This window comes from Plectropomus leopardus, chromosome 20, assembly GCF_026936395.1.
Source record: "Plectropomus leopardus strain MGB_pleo_1.0 chromosome 20, ASM2693639v1, whole genome shotgun sequence".
In the NCBI taxonomy this organism is placed as follows: Eukaryota; Metazoa; Chordata; class Actinopteri; order Perciformes; family Serranidae; genus Plectropomus; species Plectropomus leopardus.
Genome location: NC_142195.1, coordinates 21,944,811 through 21,960,996, shown reverse-complemented (window position 1 = coordinate 21,960,996; position 16,186 = coordinate 21,944,811). Strand labels below are relative to the sequence as shown.

General features: G+C 39.5%; 2 protein-coding genes across 2 annotated transcripts; one reads left to right on the top strand and one right to left on the bottom strand.

The window, feature by feature from the left end:
• Nucleotides 1–5,238: 5,238 nt before the first annotated feature.
• stbd1 (starch binding domain 1) lies at nt 5,239–12,754 on the bottom strand. Its single transcript, XM_042509697.2, has 3 exons — nt 12,337–12,754; nt 10,289–10,731; nt 5,239–9,641 (listed from the first exon to the last, which is right to left on the bottom strand). The coding sequence occupies exons 1-3, from the start codon at nt 12,608–12,610 to the stop codon at nt 6,378–6,380; spliced, it is 3,981 nt and encodes a 1,326-aa protein (XP_042365631.2). The 5' UTR covers nt 12,611–12,754; the 3' UTR covers nt 5,239–6,377.
• A 1,116-nt stretch (nt 12,755–13,870) lies between these two features.
• Nucleotides 13,871–14,857, top strand: LOC121960130 (heat shock protein 30-like). The gene has a single exon (XM_042509733.2). The coding sequence runs from the start codon at nt 14,076–14,078 to the stop codon at nt 14,721–14,723; it is 648 nt and encodes a 215-aa protein (XP_042365667.2). The 5' UTR covers nt 13,871–14,075; the 3' UTR covers nt 14,724–14,857.
• Nucleotides 14,858–16,186: the final 1,329 nt, after the last annotated feature.

Genomic DNA, 16,186 nt, shown 5'->3' with positions numbered 1-16,186 from the left:
ACCTCCACAGTCAGAATCTCTATAAAGGACAAAAATGTCTGATTATTGTAAATATTTTATAACCTGAACTCTTTTAGGAGGCCCCAACCCTCCAGATTTGTTTGCATTATGTATGCAGCTGAGTGCACTCTGCCTGTCTTCCTTTTACTCGCACACTCTCTCATTCCACCCACATTCGTCATACATACATACTGTACTGTTACATCTGCAGACACACATACACACGAACTGCATTCAGCCCACAACTGCAGTGTCCTCCGGGACTGCCAGCAATGACATCACTGGTGGAGGGCTGTCCCAGTATGGCACCAGCCCAGAAAAGCTTCTAGTCAGCTTTCTGTTCCACAAAAAAAAGAAACAGGTTGGTGCCTATCACAGTTCACTTTGTGCATAAAAAAATCCAAAGTTTGAAAAGCCAGTGACTAAAGAGATGTACAAGAGCAATTAATCCTCCTGAAAATTTTATTACTCATATAAAGTAAATAATGTTTTAAGGGCCATTAGTAGTCATACATTTTGCAAATCAGATCCCCTCTCATTCATATCAACATCCACACATACATGCATCTGAATTCCAAATAGATTCAGTATAAAGGTTAATAATAAAGCTTCTCTCTGCTACAGTTTAACCCTTGCTCCTCCCCTCATGGCCATGCAGCACAGTCAGCATGCTCCACAGTCTCCAGTGAAGGTCACTGAAAGACCCCACAGTAAAGAACAGGAATGAGAACTGGTATGATTTATAAATAGCTTGCCTGTGTGGCACACCCAAACCACAACCGGGGACTTTTTCATCGCGGAACAAAATAAGATCATATTTCTGATTAACCAGAAAATTACTATTTATCACACATTTTACCATTTTCCGCAACCTACGTTTTGGCCCATATCATTAAAACCAGTGAGAGCAGTGACAAATAAGATCATGTATTCTATTTATAGACTCTGACGTTTATTGTTCCAGAAATAAAAGCTGTTTCATTTGACACTAAAACTCAATCAAGAGAAGAGACAAATCACAGGGAGCATTTATTGTTGGATGAATGCAAAAGTTATCATATAATAAAGTAAAAAAAGAAACACAGACACACATGCATACACTCTGATAATATCATACAATCCCCCTGGGTCAAAGTTCAAGTGGAAAGCTGCAGCCTGCCCTGACTGCTCAGCTCCTGTAAGAGGAGACTACAGACCGAACTGTAAAAGAATTTCACACTCGGCGGTCCAACTTCAGAGGTCCAACGGATCAGAGGATCACTGTGTGCTTTAGTCTACACAGCAACAATCTGCTGCTGTGTGGAGCAACTGCTTGATAACTTCCTCCTGAATTACCATTTAATTTGTTTTCGACATCCATGGGCCTTTGAATGATTTATCTCTTTCCACATGCTCAGAATTTTCCCTTTTGGTAGCACTAACAGTCCTGTCATTTGAGACCCAACCACGCCCACATGCCCTCTGATAACCCTTTTCCCTCCAGTTTCACAAATTGGCCTGTTCTTCCCACTCGCTCACCTGCTCCTAATTTCCCTGATTGTCCCCAGCAGTAGCTGATAAATACTCCCACTATTCACTGACCCGGTTGTTTTTGTACTACCCTAAGCAAAAGCATGTTGTGAGCTCATCATTGCAATAATATCAATTTTTAAGTTGATATGGCAAAGTTGTTACAAAACTGTTGCATATACACACATCCCGTAGTCATGGAGCAACATGACTACTGGATGGTGGCGTGTTTCTGGCCACATGATGAATGTAAGTCCAACTCCTTTTTGCATAGTCACATGCTTTTCTCATTGCTGTATGAGACGAATCATAGCTGCTTTAAAGGGTAATTTGAGTAATTTTCAACCTGGACCCTATTTCCCATGTTTTTGTGACTAAGGCGAACAACAGTTTTTGAAATAGTTAACACTATTGAATCAAGGTGCTTCAGCTGACAGTGGCAAAAAAGGCTGCAATGTAACTACTTCACACAATATACGTCCATGAAAATGCTTGTTTTTGCCACTGACAGGTTCTGATTGTTATTTTAAGTGTCTAAAAATCTTAGGAAAGGATTCCAACAGAGACAGAATTTGTTGTTAAAATATAGGATCCTTTTTCATTTAACCAGAAACAGCCCAGAAATCACCAAAGCAAATTCACCAGACTCCATTCAAATAAGCAGTAATTTTTGCTTGTATACGGCCACCATATTTATACATCAAACTGGGTGAATTTAGGGTTGATTTCAACCAAACCAGAGTTGGTGATTGCCTGAACTTTGGAAAGATTAACTAAGATGCTTTCTGGGAGTTTTATTTTGCTTCAGCTGACTTTAAATGGAGTATGCTTTACGCTGATAAAATAACAGTTTATTTAAATTGAGTCTGGTGGGTTTGTAATAGCAATTTCAGGTCTTGTTTCAAACAAAAAGAATATTAAGGTTTATCTCTGTAGGGACATTTTATTCGACATAGATCGATGGTCCCAAATGCCCCAAGTGGTTACACTGCAGTCTATTTCATCCTGTTACATGCTGGACCAGTTCCAAAAGCGATGTCACGTAGATGCCAAAACATGGGGAAACAGGGTCCAAATAGAAAAAAATTGAAATTACCCTTTAATGTCCACACTTTGACGTTGTAATTTGTAATGAACATTGAAGCCTCTAGGGGTTGTTTGAGGCATGTAAGATGTATAGTATCATTTTTTTTGAGGATTTTGATGGACAACCAACAACTGACCATCTTCAACAGCTGAATAAACACTATAGGGTGTTGAGTTGAAGGCTTTGTTCTACCTAGACAGCCTGACTGACGGTGGTGTTTCCTGATCAGACTGGTGACTCAGTGTTAAGACTTTTGCTTTAACAGAGATCAATCAGGGGTCCAACAGTGGCTTAACTGTTTAGATGTTTGACAAATGGTGTGTGCGTGTATGTATATTTGTGTGAATGTCTATGTGAGACGTACAAAGAGAGAGAGTTCTCTATTAGTAGAACGTAAGTGGTGTCACTTGTAAGCCTTAGGTCTAAATAAAGGATTACCTTCAACCTTAGAAAGTGCACACACACCCACCTGTCACATTAGCGCAAGTGAGGGAGTGTGCTAGATTTACACACCACAAACACGCATGACCTAGGGGTCCATGTTAAAATTACCAATAATCTCTGCTGGCTTTTTGTCAAGGTGTTTCATCAGGAATCTTGTCAAAAACTGGCCAGTCTGGAGGGGTTAGTTACACAATATTCCTGACATCAGTGGCTTTCAGGGTCAACAGAGTGTAACATCGTGTTTGTTATATTTGGCTCTCTGCATGGGGGCAAACAGGCAGAAGTTCCCTGAACTCCTGTTTTGAAATAGAAAGGGCCCCAGAAATCACACGACTCATACCTGGGCAGAGTTGTGTTGACCTCATTTCAAGTTAGTCAAATGAGTCCCAGCGGCCTTGTTTGGCTAGAAGGCGCATGGTGTTAACGCTGCAGAGGTTCAGAGTTCAATTCCAGAGGGAAGGCTCCCATAAACGTCGGTCACTTCTGTTCCAAATGTGGAACCACAGCAGAGATCACGTTTCACAGACAGTCACATTTACATGTAGATGACACACAGTGGTGGGTCGCCATGGCAGGCGTTAGTTCTTCAGATTACTATGAGGCTGCCAAAATGTGTGCATTTGTTTTTTGGTTTTTTTTTAGTTATTATTATTCTTTTTTTGACAATTTAATGACGATTGACTATTCACCATGGGCCTTCTTGTTCATTATCACTGAATATCATGTTTTATTTTGAGTGATTTGTTTTCCCTCTCTACTCTATTGTGCATGATTGACCTTAATTCTGCTATTTGCTTGACTGCCAATGAAAGATTAGCATCTAAATTACGGATCGGCCCAATCCCATTTCTTTCGTTTTATCTCTAACACTCATTTTCGAGTGACACCTTACCCCTCACAAGAGAGAGGGAATGCTTAAAATATTACCCTGTGAAATGGGACAACCTTTCAAGAGCCTGATATATAATCAATTGTCAAATATTGTCAAAAATCAGCAATGATAATGTAATGCTGGCTAGCTGGACAGTTAGCCACCAAGACATTATTGTACTGCTAGTAATTATTTTGTTATGCTTGTTATAAAGAAACAGACAATAATACATTGAAACAAGATGAAACTATGATAAGAGAGGATTATTGTATTTCTTTTTACATCTTTATTAACACAAAAATAAATTTGTGGGTTTCTTTTGTTGCTCTTAGAGCCATCTTGCTGATGATTTCTCATAACACTTACTTTGGAGCTTGCCTCTGAAAAACCTCTATTTGGAGGACCTTGTAGCCCTAATGCTTCACCCTACCCGTCAGTCCCAACAAGAATTGGCACACCCCACCTCTAGACCTTAATATGCAAAACAGAGGGGTTACAGCTAATTGGTAGGGGCAATGAGTATGCTGCAATTGGGCCAAAAACTATTTTTTTTCCCCATAATGCGCCCTCACCCTTTTTAAGCACTGCTTATGCTTGGTTTTATCCTCTGAAGTTTCCTCACCAACACTTTAGCTCCTTGCAGTGATGATTAATCATTTACAGGACTGGCAAAATGTTGCATTTTTGCATGCATATGTGTGATTTTGTGCTGTTCACCATTCAGGGTCCCTGGACTGGAAGATGAAGAGCACCGTCCTTTTAGATACAGTGAAGTCACCTTCAGTACGGAGCTGAGTGGAGCTGACAACCTGGCATAAAAATACGCCTGCTAATGACGCTTTCTCTGCATGAGCCACCTCGGAGCCAGCTGGACAGAAAACAAGGTCACAGTCTGGCTCTTTGGTCTGAATCACAGAAATTGAAGTGGATTTAGCATCAGTTCAAAGCTTTTTGATTGCATTACCTCACAAGACCCTACAAGAGTTAATCTGTCTGTGTTAGGCTGTTTGTTTGTTGCAACAGCAGTTAATGATTTACCTAAATTTAGATAGCAAAAACACATCATTTGTCCACATTGGTACTTGGTTGGGCAATAATAGAGTGAACCTGCCATATTGAATTAAAGAAAAAAAAATTGGAATGGAGATCTGCAAATATCTCTTTTCATAAAGGGATCACAACTTCTACAAGGTAATAAAGATCAAAAACATCCTCTCACAAACAAGCTGCACTTTTGGAAATTCCAATTCCATTGCAAATTCCTCCCAAACACCTAGTCATTCAGTTAATTTCCATGTGTAAGAAACATATAACCCCAAATATGACATACTTGGAAGATTTGTTTATTTGGTAACCAACTTCACCTTAAACACATTCAAGAGTAGCATTATCATCACAGTATTGCATAACAAGATACTCTGACATGATCTGAGATATAGACTATGGTCTACATTGATAAAGCACTGAAACTTGACAATAAAAAGTGACATTAGTTTTAAGGTATTAATCAATATACTCTAAGTAATCCAATAAAAGTCGTAGTTACAGAAAATGGTGGCCAGCAAAGCTGATTTAAAAAGAAAGAAAAAATACCGCTGTGATGTATTATAACATATTAATAGAAAAAAATTAATGACTAAAAGGCACATTTATGGAACAACAATGGGACAATCTTGCATGCACACAGTCCCAGGAGATAAAAGCAGCATCAAAAGTAACAACTTCATCACAGTTCAGTGGTAAACACATAAGAATACCTGATATAAGACCAGTTATACAGTATACAATATACATTTATTGCTTTCATTATTGCTGTAGTAAAAGTGAACTATGTGCATTTATTCTCATAGATTGTTGGGAAGTATTTAAGCAGCATATGGACAGTATAATAAAGTCTCCATTTGCACAAACACTTGCATTACATCTTTCAAAGAGGTCCAATCTGCATAATTATAGATACTGCCACAGAGAAAAAGGAAGACATTTTATGTAATTGTGATGGCAATCTTTTCAGTTCCCTGAAAAAAACACTGGCTATTAGAGTGCAATCCTCTAAGAAAAAGTTCCAGTAGATGCCTGTTTTATCCCCATGAGCATTGTTAGAAATATGTGAGTCAAAATATGTCTAGGCATCAAGACTAAATATGGTTCAAATTAGAAGTTGTAGGATCAGTGGTTATATGTAACACTGACATCTTGAAAAACCCAACACCATAACCCAAACCACTCTTCAATGTATCCCAGTTCTCACCTACGCTATAGACCTCTTGATGACCCCCAAATTTTCCAAACTGATGATTACTAGGATGTATTCATGATAAGATACAGCATAAAGGAGTATGTGTCCTCATATGGGTCTTGTGACAGGCTGTACAAACAAACTTGACTTGGTTGGTTGGTCTGGTTCAGTATCAAGTGCCAAACCATTCTGTACATGTCACTCTCAATTTTTTCCTCTCTCACCTCTTACAAGTATCCCCACATTTTTTGCACCAGCAGGTCATCTCCAAAGCCTGTATCAAGGAGGCGGTTGCCACATTCCTCCCAGCGGCACACCTGACCCTTGTCCAGCACAACAAACTTCCACTCCACGTGGCTCTCTGCAGGCAGGCTGACCAATGTGGACCAGTGCCCACCCTTGGCCCTCTCTAGTGGGATAAAACTCTTCCAGTTCCCCAGCTCCTCCTGGTTCCCTGTAACAGCCACTGTCTGGTATGGTGATTGGGTTAAATAATGGACACGGAAGGTCACGTTGACATTCTGGGGCATGGGCTGGACCGCCACAACCTTTTTGTTACTGTCCATGTTTTCGTCGACAACAGAGAGAGCGCTGGTCTGTTTGACTTCAGTGGAAGGTGGGATATATGTTGTATCTACATGCATTGAAGTGGTGGTTGTAACAGCAGAGCTGCTTTGGCACTCCTCAGTGGGAGGCTGGTTGATTTTTGTGTGGTCTTCAGTAAAAGATGGGACAGAAAGATTCATCCAGGGAAGGACTTGGTAGTTATTTTCCATGATCCATTCATTATGGTCCATAGTCGCCTCCATGATACTAATTTCAGTCTTTTCATAGTCCTCTTCTTTTTCCTCTGCTTTTGTTTCCTCTTTCTTTTCAACACCTGCCTTTGTCTTTTTCTCCTTAACCTCTTCAACCTCAACAACAACTTTCACATCTGCCTGCTTTTTCAGCTCATCGGTGTAGCTCGTGACACTGTCTACAATCTGCGCCATAAACTGATCCATTGCTCTGTGGTAACTATCCTCAACCTCATGGCCAAAAACATCCTCGTTGGCTGCAACTGATTCATAATTAGTCCAACCTGTGCACTCACTGTGGGGTGGCTGTGAGTGAAGTGATGAGTAAGGCCCAAACACCATACCTGCTGTATCCTCTTTAATGACGGATACGGCTACATCATCAGCAAAGAGGCTGTTTTGAACCTCTGTCTGTCCTTCAGGCTGTAGATCGTAATCCATCATGGGAAGCGCCACATTTTCAAAGATCACGTCAAACTCATTACCGGCATCAGGGCTGACAGTCATGCTCGAAATCCCACTCTCCTCAGCAACATGAGCAAATGATAAGTCATTGTCCACTGTATCACGTCGCTCCAAAGACAGCAAGTGATATTGATAAATGGGAGAGCCGTTGTCCTCAGTCATGACAGGAGCAACACTTTGGTCACTTTGTTGGTTTTGGGAGAAAGACAACATGTCAGGATAAAATTCTTCAGATATTATTGGAGAAGTAATGGTGGCATTATCACAAGCAGGTGCTTCAATGGCAGAATTAAGGGTTGTCTCATTGAAAGTTCCATTGTTTTCTATGCAGTCACTTTGTTGGTCTTGGAAGGAGGACAACATGTCAGGATAACATATTTCTTCAGATATTGTTGGAGAAGTTATGGTAGCATTATCACACACAGGTGTGTCAATGGCAGAATCAACCTTTGTTTCATGAAAAATTTCATTATTTTCCATGTGGTCACTTTGTTGGTCTTTGGAGGAAGACAACACGTCAGGATGAGATTCTTCAGATATTATTGGTGAAGAAATGGCAGTATCATCACAGGCAGGTGCACCAATGGCAGAATCAACCTCTGCCTGATGAAAAATCTCATTATTTTCCATTTGGTCATTTTGTGGGTCTTGAGAGGAAGATGCGTCAGGATGAAATATTTCTTCAAACATTTTTGGTGAAGTAATGTTTGCATTATCACAAGTGGGTGCATCAATAGCAGAATTAACCTTTGTCTCATCAAAAGTTTTGTTTTTTTCCACATGGTCACTTTGTTGGTCTTGGGACAGAGACAACATGTCAGGACAAGGTATTTCTTCAGGATTTAAAAGTGCATTATTGCAATCATCTGAAGGAGCAGAATCAAGCCCCGTCTTGTCAGAAGTTTTATTATTGTGCATGCAGTCACTTTTCTGGTCTTGGCAAATGGATGACAGCAGAGGATAAAACATTTCTCCAACTATTACAGAAGGTGCATTTTCTACTGTATCGGGATCAGCAGTACTTGCCTTGTCAGAAACTTCAGCCGTTCTACGGGTAGTAGTGATTTCACCATCACAAGCAACTATATCAGGAGCAGGAGTGACACCTGCCTCTCCCAAAGCTTCACTTCTTTTAGTTTCCATACCTTGTTGGTCTTTGAAGCAAGACTGTACATGGGGTTCATTCACTTGGTCATTGCATTCTTCAGCCAACATTATAGCTGTGCCATTTTTGTTGTTTTCAGGTAGATTTTCTGTCTGATGCGACTGCATTTGAGGGCTAAGAACAGCAGAATCAGTGTCTTCAACCAGAGAAGGATCTATTTCATCTTCTTTTGGTGGTTCTTGATGGTTCAGTGACAAGTCAGGGAAATCTGCAATGCCAGAAATTTGAGCTTTAAAATCAGTGGTCATATCTGGCAGACCATCATCATGATTATCAGCCCTTACGGGAGCACTCAAACAGGGCAGAGAAGAGCTGGGTGCCACATTTGAGCTGTAATGTTCTTCGCAGCGGGCAATGATGATGTCACTAGTCAGAAATTTCTCTTTCACATGATCCTCGTGAAGAACGCTGTTCTCTTGATCGCACGCAAGACCATTTTCCTCTTGTTCAATTTCCACATCTTGCTTGGCAAACTGTGGCGACTGGGTGTCAAATTTGACAGCTGTAAATTCATTTAAGTGGTCTTCATCTATAACTTCTTTACCAGTTAGACCACTATCTTCAACCCTACTTCTGTCCTGAATGGGTGGCGCCACCTTATCCATCACACAATCACACTGCTCCTGCTGTGTAGATGGCAGCTTTATTTCTTCTTCAGATGCTAAGGACCCAATCTCAGCTTGTTGATCTACACATTCCCCTTCTGCCTCCTCAACCTCTTTTTTCTTCTCCTCTCCTAGAGAGAGGTGAGCATTGCCCAGATGACTACTGTAATCATTACTATCTTGACTCTCCTCCTCAAACTCCCCATCTTTGCCATAACATATGAAAGGGACAGGTACATCTTCAATAACACTGACAGGCCCCTCCAGGTTGGACTCTATGCCGTTTGTGGTTTTATCATCTTGTGTTCTATCACCATCACTCATACAAGGGCTTTGTTCAAAGTGCACTGCGCTGTTCAAAGCACACTGAAGGTTTTCCTCCTCTTCTCTGGCTGTCTTGACAAAAACGTCCTTGTCTGTGGTCACGTCCTCATCTTCCCAGCATTCTGCTTTTGACACCTAGACACATAAATAAAAAGTTAATATCTTCAAGTCTAACTTTGTCAGACAGGAGATAAAAATAAACACAAGACAGACAAAATGTCTGTGGTTCATGTGCTATTCTGAAACCACAGAGAGAATGAGGTCTGAGGGAAATGGGTATATAGGTGAGAGAGAAGTATTCCTGCTGGGCTGGTGCTCCAAATCCTTAAAGAAGTAGTTCAGAGAAATTGGGAAGGACACTTATTTGCTTTCTTGCTGAGAGCTAGGTGAGAAGACCAATACCACTCACATATTTGTCTTAATGCGAAAAATTATGCTATTGCTACACCTCTGGCATTTTAACACTGGTGTCTATGGGGATTTACTTTGTTTTGGAGCTAGTTTTAAGTGGCCATTTGATGTACTGCAGATTTTGGCATCATTATTCAGCCTCAGAGGTTGCAGCTTTGTCTCAGTGTGATTGGGGCTTTATAGCACAGCATAAAAAAAATGGAAAAATGGAAACAGATAACCGGGCTCTGTCTAAATGTAAAAAAAATCCACCTACCAGCACCTCGAAAGATCAATAATCAACACTTTTTAAATGGACTAAAGTGATGAAATTTAAATTTCTCTGTGGCTTGTATATAACCTCACACAGAGACAGATGGTTGCATGCTTACCTTCTCTTTCTCCTTGTGATTCTCATCACTAATTGGCTCAGGCTTCCTCCAGCAGCTATCATTATCATGGACCTCTTCCAACACATCCTTAATCACGTCATCTGTTTCTCCCTGCTGGCAATCAACAGCATCCTCCGCCACCATTTCAGCCTCAGTGTAAGTATCACTTTGCAGGCTCTGAGTGGCCTCTTTTGCATACATCTCTGGTACTTCATTAGAGTCCAACACAACTGCCATTTCCTCCGTTTCATCTGAAGTGGTGTGCTTGTAGTCTGGTACTTGGATTTCAATCTTAGGAGGAGTATAAAGTGGAGGTTTGCTCTCAGCAGCAGCAGCAGCAGCAACAGCAGCAACAGCAGCAGCACGGCGGTGTCTCATTTTAAGATCACTCTGAATAACATCAAAATCCTCCGTCACGTCTGATGAGCCTTCATCACTCACGTCTATAATGAAAAAAAAAATGTTATAAGAGCAATTAAAATACTTAAACACTAATACACAAATACTATACACTTTTATAAGTTCTAACACATTTAGTTATTTTTTCATTAATTTCTTTGTTGCAAATTTAAAAATGGATGTCTGACTTCATAACTAGGAAAGCCAAATAGATGGTAGGAATTAAATTAAAATTGAAAACTATTCTTTATGAAGATGATTTTCTTGACTGGTTTACAAGATGTTTTGTACTTTGTCCCATTCACCTTTGTACCTTTAAAAATTTCAACATATCAGAAGATCTAATCACAGAAAATCATTGCAGTAATCAGTGCAACCACTGAAAGTAATTGTTTGTTGGTTCTAAGTCTTCAATTAAGACCTTATTTGACCTGGCCATTATCTCTCTTGCATTCCTTATTTGTCATTTTTTTCTGTGTGTCTGTTTTATCCAGTATACACTAAAATTGGAAAAAGTGTACAGAAAGTATCACAGAACTCATAATTTAGGAAACATATCCATGTAGAGTTATTTTATTACACATGATATTACTTTATTATTAATGTGTACACAGAATTTTACAATTATAGTTGGACAACATTGAGACTATTTTTATAGTTCTATTTACTTTGTTTTTTTTTTATCTATAACAATGCACCTTTTCTATACTATCATTAAAAGTTTTTTTGTAAAACCTTAATCTGGGAAGTAATCAATAACTCCAACTCTCATAAGCATATACATTTAGTATAAGTTATATGTTATGTCCCTTATAACTGTAGTGAAGTTAGGGTTGCAGCGATATATCATTTACAAGGTAAAGCCTGCTGTGGTTTGAAAATTGATGATTATTGTACTGTCCATTTGCTTTTCTGAGGTATTTTAACCCCTTGAAACCTGAGAAAATTGGCTTGATTTCTTTCAAAAACATGGGAAGAAGGCAAAAGGGTAGAAGGATATGATGCCAAAATTAGTAAAAAAGTACAAGAAAATTACCTAGTTTTAAAAAAGAAAAGAGTTAAAAAGAAGGAAAAAACCACTGGAATGACCTACAAAAGTGCTTAAAAATTATAACTCCGTAGTTTATTTATGATTTATTTTAAATAAATTAATTTCTTGCAACATTTCTTACAAAGTTACTCATTGCCTTTTCACCAAGTTTTTGAAAGAAATGAGACCTATTTGCTCATAGTTCAAAGGTTTAAATACTTGTGAAAGGCATTTTAAAGCCCTACAAGAAAAGTGATGAGGCTCCAGGTTTCAAGGGGTTAATATAGGCTATCCTTTATAAAAAAAAAAAAAAAAAAAGTCTTTTTATATCTGTGTACGAGGTTAGCCTTTAGTAACGGCTCAGAGTTAATAATGGCTTTATATTGCGTTGGTAGCTATTGACTATGGCCTATTTTTGTCTATTACACTGTAACCCAACTCAGACTAGATTATCTGCAGTATGCTGTTACACTTGTTAATGCATGGTGTCCTTAAAATATTCCAGTTGTAGTCTAACTGGGGTGCTCGGTTTAACTTTAGGTGAATGAAGGCAGATGTGTTGTACAGAATCACCATCACCTATAGATCAATATTCCGTTATATATGGATTTATTTTTACCTGTTGACTCCCTGGTGCTGTGTGACTCCTCGGAGCTCGGCGGGATCACCGATGCGTCTCTGTCCGCTCCGGGGCTCGTGCTGTCACCGTCGTCTGCGGTGGCCTTCCTCCTCTTCCTCCGCACGGTCCGGTAGATGATGAAGCCCGCCAGCACGGATATCATCGCTATCACAGCCAGAGCCACGGCCGGACCGTGTCTCCCGATCATGCAGAAGAAAGAGGCCAGATCCATGCGTCTCTCCACGGCCACGGTATTGCCGTTTTTCAGCGGCATCGCGATCAGCTGTGAAAACAACGAGCCCGGCAGTAATATATCTGTTTGTGCGTGAGCAGGCCTGACTGATCCGACTGGAGCTGCTGCAGACTGTCGCTGCTGTGCTGTGCTCTACTGTGCGTGCTCTTCTCCACGTTTTCAAGTGTAGTGACCTCTTGTTGCTGCAGAGCTGCACACGATGCAGGTGCGAGCTGTTCATTGGCTGGCAGGATCACGGGGACTCGGCATTCATTCATAAAAAGAGAAAGGGACTTGTTTTTGCAGCCTATTTCACACATCCCACTGATGGGATTTAGATGCAGTGAAACCAGGGAAAGGCAGTCTGAAAGCCAGTCTGAGGAGATACTGTCTCAAAAGAACTGATGGGATTTGTTTCATCAAAGGCTGGAAATATTTTCACCTCCACTCAGAGTGTTTCCACAGCTTGTTTTCACAATAGGCTAGGGTATAGGCTATGTTATTAGAATAAATAATGGTGGCAGTTATAGTGTATTTACAATGTTTTTCATATTTATGGGTTCCACCTAAACCTCATCTCCCTTCAACAAACCAACACAAAATCTGGCATTAAAACTCTCAATATAAGACCCTGTTTATTTATTGATTTTCCCCAAGTTCACATGTATTAGACTGTATCACATCTGGAAACTTAACATTTATTCCATTCTTCACACTTAGGCAGTAATTATGTACTATGCATATCTGAAAGAACACATCCAAAATAATCATCAGCAAATGTAACCGTAACTCATAAATTGTCCTTATAAATTGCTATAATTATTACCAAAGATTTTAGTATTATTGTGTGCTATAGTATACTGAGTGTGGTTTGTCCAACTGGTGTTGCTGTGCTCCAGTAGAGGATGTTGCTTGACTTCTGTGGGTAAAGGTGGAGTCAGTGTTTCTATATTTAATCACTTTCAAATGTAGACTAAAAAGTAGAAATCTAGAATGTATCCAGCCGTTACATAGGCTATATCACTGTTGATTGGGATATTTTTTTTCAGTTGTTAATGGGAAAGTTATTATTGTAACATTGTATCAAAAATAACACTTATGTCCATAACATTACCTTTAATATGTCATTTTGTGGTGAAAGTAATTGTGAAAATGAACTTTGTTTTTACTGAACAGTATCAGTACCCCCCCCAAGACAAATAAACAGACAAGAAAATAAATAGGTAAATAAAATAAAGAACCAAATTAAATACAATATATTTTTAAAAAAATGATAAAGGAGGGAAAGTTCCTGAACACTCAGGAATGATTCAAATGACGTCAGCACTCCTTGGAAATGCCTCCACCCCGTGGAGAGCTGTGGTAACGACAGGAAAGTTCCTGAAGACTCTGGAGCTCCTCCAGTCAGAATATAAAAGCTGGGACAGTCCCACTGCTGAGACAGAAAGCACCACAGAAGAGAAGACACACTTTAACAAGAGGACTCGACACTGAACCCACACTGAAGATGCTGTGCGCTCATGGATTCCAGTCCGCCCTCAGTCCAGTCATGGACTTGTACTGGCCTGTACACAGTCAGAGGTCAGAGGTCAGACCTCTGCTCTACCAGCAGGATCTACTGCAGAGAAACCTACAGGAGCTCCACAGCACTCTGGAGCTGATGGACAAACTTCAACACAAGATGCTGGAGGAGATGAAACCTTTCCAAAGCAGCGTGGCCGTGCAGCCGCTCTCCTACCAGCTGGAGAAAGAGGGAGAGCACTTTGGCCTGACCCTGGACACTCGAGGCTTTTCCCCAGAGGAGCTGTCTGTCAGGCAGGTGGGCAGGAAGCTGAGAGTCAGCGGGAAGACAGAGAAGAAGCAGGAGGATGAGAAAGGCTCCTACTCTTACAGACGTCAGGAGTTCAGACAGGAGTTTGATCTGCCCGAAGGATCAAACACTGAAGCTGTCACCTGCTACCTGGCTCCAGACGGGAGGCTCCACATCCAGGCAGCCAAAGCTCCATGTGTGGAGGAGGCTGAGAGAGAGCTGACTATCAAGAGGAGCCTGGAGGAGGAAACACAGCAGAGTGTGTGTTCACACACCGAAGACAACAGCACAGACACACACAGCAGCACACAGGAAAAACCTGAAAACATGGACTCATCTACATAATGCTGCACCAATATAAAGTAAATGTGATTTATATATACAGAATTCAAGTGTTTAATGATAACCAGATGTGCTGTTCTGTTTTTATAACTGATTATAATGAAGAAACAGAAATCAAATAAACAAATTGAAATCTTTTTTTTCTTTTGCACACTTTACTTATATTCTTGTATAGAAAAACTATAACAAATAAAATATACTTAATATATACATAATTCATACTTAAATATATTTCTATGCTTGTAAAACCTTTGAAACCTGAGCAAATTGGCTTAATTTCTTTCAAAAACATTGGAACAACGGGTAATTTAACAAGGGGATAAAAATGAGCAAGAGATGAATAAAAAGTTACAATAAAATTATCTGAAAATAAGTTACAAAAAGAGAACAGAAAACAAACAAATAAGAAAATTACCTCAAGAAAGTGTTAAAAAATTATTTTCTTTTTTTGTGTAACATGATTTTAAATACAAAACTAAATGAATTATAAATATAGTTTTCTGGACATTTCAGGACATTTTTAAAATCATATTTATTAATTTCCCGCAGTTAATTTTCAGATCATTGCTTTGTCACCTTTACGTATTTTATTTTTTGCAGTTTGTGGGTTTTTTCTTTCAAGTTGCTCAATATGTTTTATCTTGTGTTCTTAAAAGAAATCAAACCTTTTCTCAAGTGTATCACAGATTTGAATGCTGGCAAAAGCATCTGTATGTGGCACAACGAAACGGATGGTCATCCAGGTGTTAAAGGGTTAAAAGAGGACAAGGAAAAAAGTGGGAAAAAAGTTTCAGCTTGCATTCACCTTATCAAAGTCATCAGTGGAAACGTTATAAAACCACTAGAAAACTGTGCACTCCCGACCTCTTGTGGCCAAAACTTAGAACACACATTCAAGTAGCTGCTTAGTGTCTGGATATTGTTTGTACTGGTTCATAAGAAGTATGATATATGAACAGTTTGCATTAAATTCTGAATTTATAATTGGGTTTTCCTTTCTTTGTTGTTTCTTTTTTTTATCAGTACAGTCAGTTGCAGGTTGTCTCTCATTGGAGTTTGGAAAAAAAAAAGGAAATGAAGTGAAAAGTGTAGTGGCATCCACTAGATGTCATATTTAGGCCAGTCCTGAGCTCTGATAATTCTTATTGTAAAAATCATCTGTGTTGTAACAGTAATTAACCCTGATCTGCGCTCAAATTGTTGTGTTGGCTCTGGACCTGGAATGTCCTTGAAAATCTAATAATGATGATAACTAATAATGATAATAGTGATGATAATGATGTTGGGTTTTTTGTGTCTCATCCCTTGTTTCAAAGTCTGACCTCTTCAACATCTACAAATGACTAAAATCAAACAATCTGAGAAGCAAGAATGATTCTTTTGTCGAATTTAATATTGATATGCAACTCCACTCTTGAGGGACCCCAATCAAAAACAATATTAGCAAACTCTGCACAATGAAGCAG

What these genes read in the sequence shown, in the direction of transcription:
- LOC121960130 (XM_042509733.2), top strand. Translation starts at nt 14,076, where the DNA reads ATGCTGTGCGCTCATGGATTCCAGTCCGCCCTCAGTCCAGTCATGGAC.
- stbd1 (XM_042509697.2), bottom strand. Translation starts at nt 12,610, where the DNA reads ATGCCGCTGAAAAACGGCAATACCGTGGCCGTGGAGAGACGCATGGAT. An exon ending in CAGCACCAGGGAGTCAACAG is followed by an intron (nt 10,732 to 12,336) that starts GTAAAAATAAAT and finishes TTTTCATTATAG; the next exon opens with ACGTGAGTGATGAAGGCTCA. An exon ending in ATCACAAGGAGAAAGAGAAG is followed by an intron (nt 9,642 to 10,288) that starts GTAAGCATGCAA and finishes TTATGTGTCTAG; the next exon opens with GTGTCAAAAGCAGAATGCTG.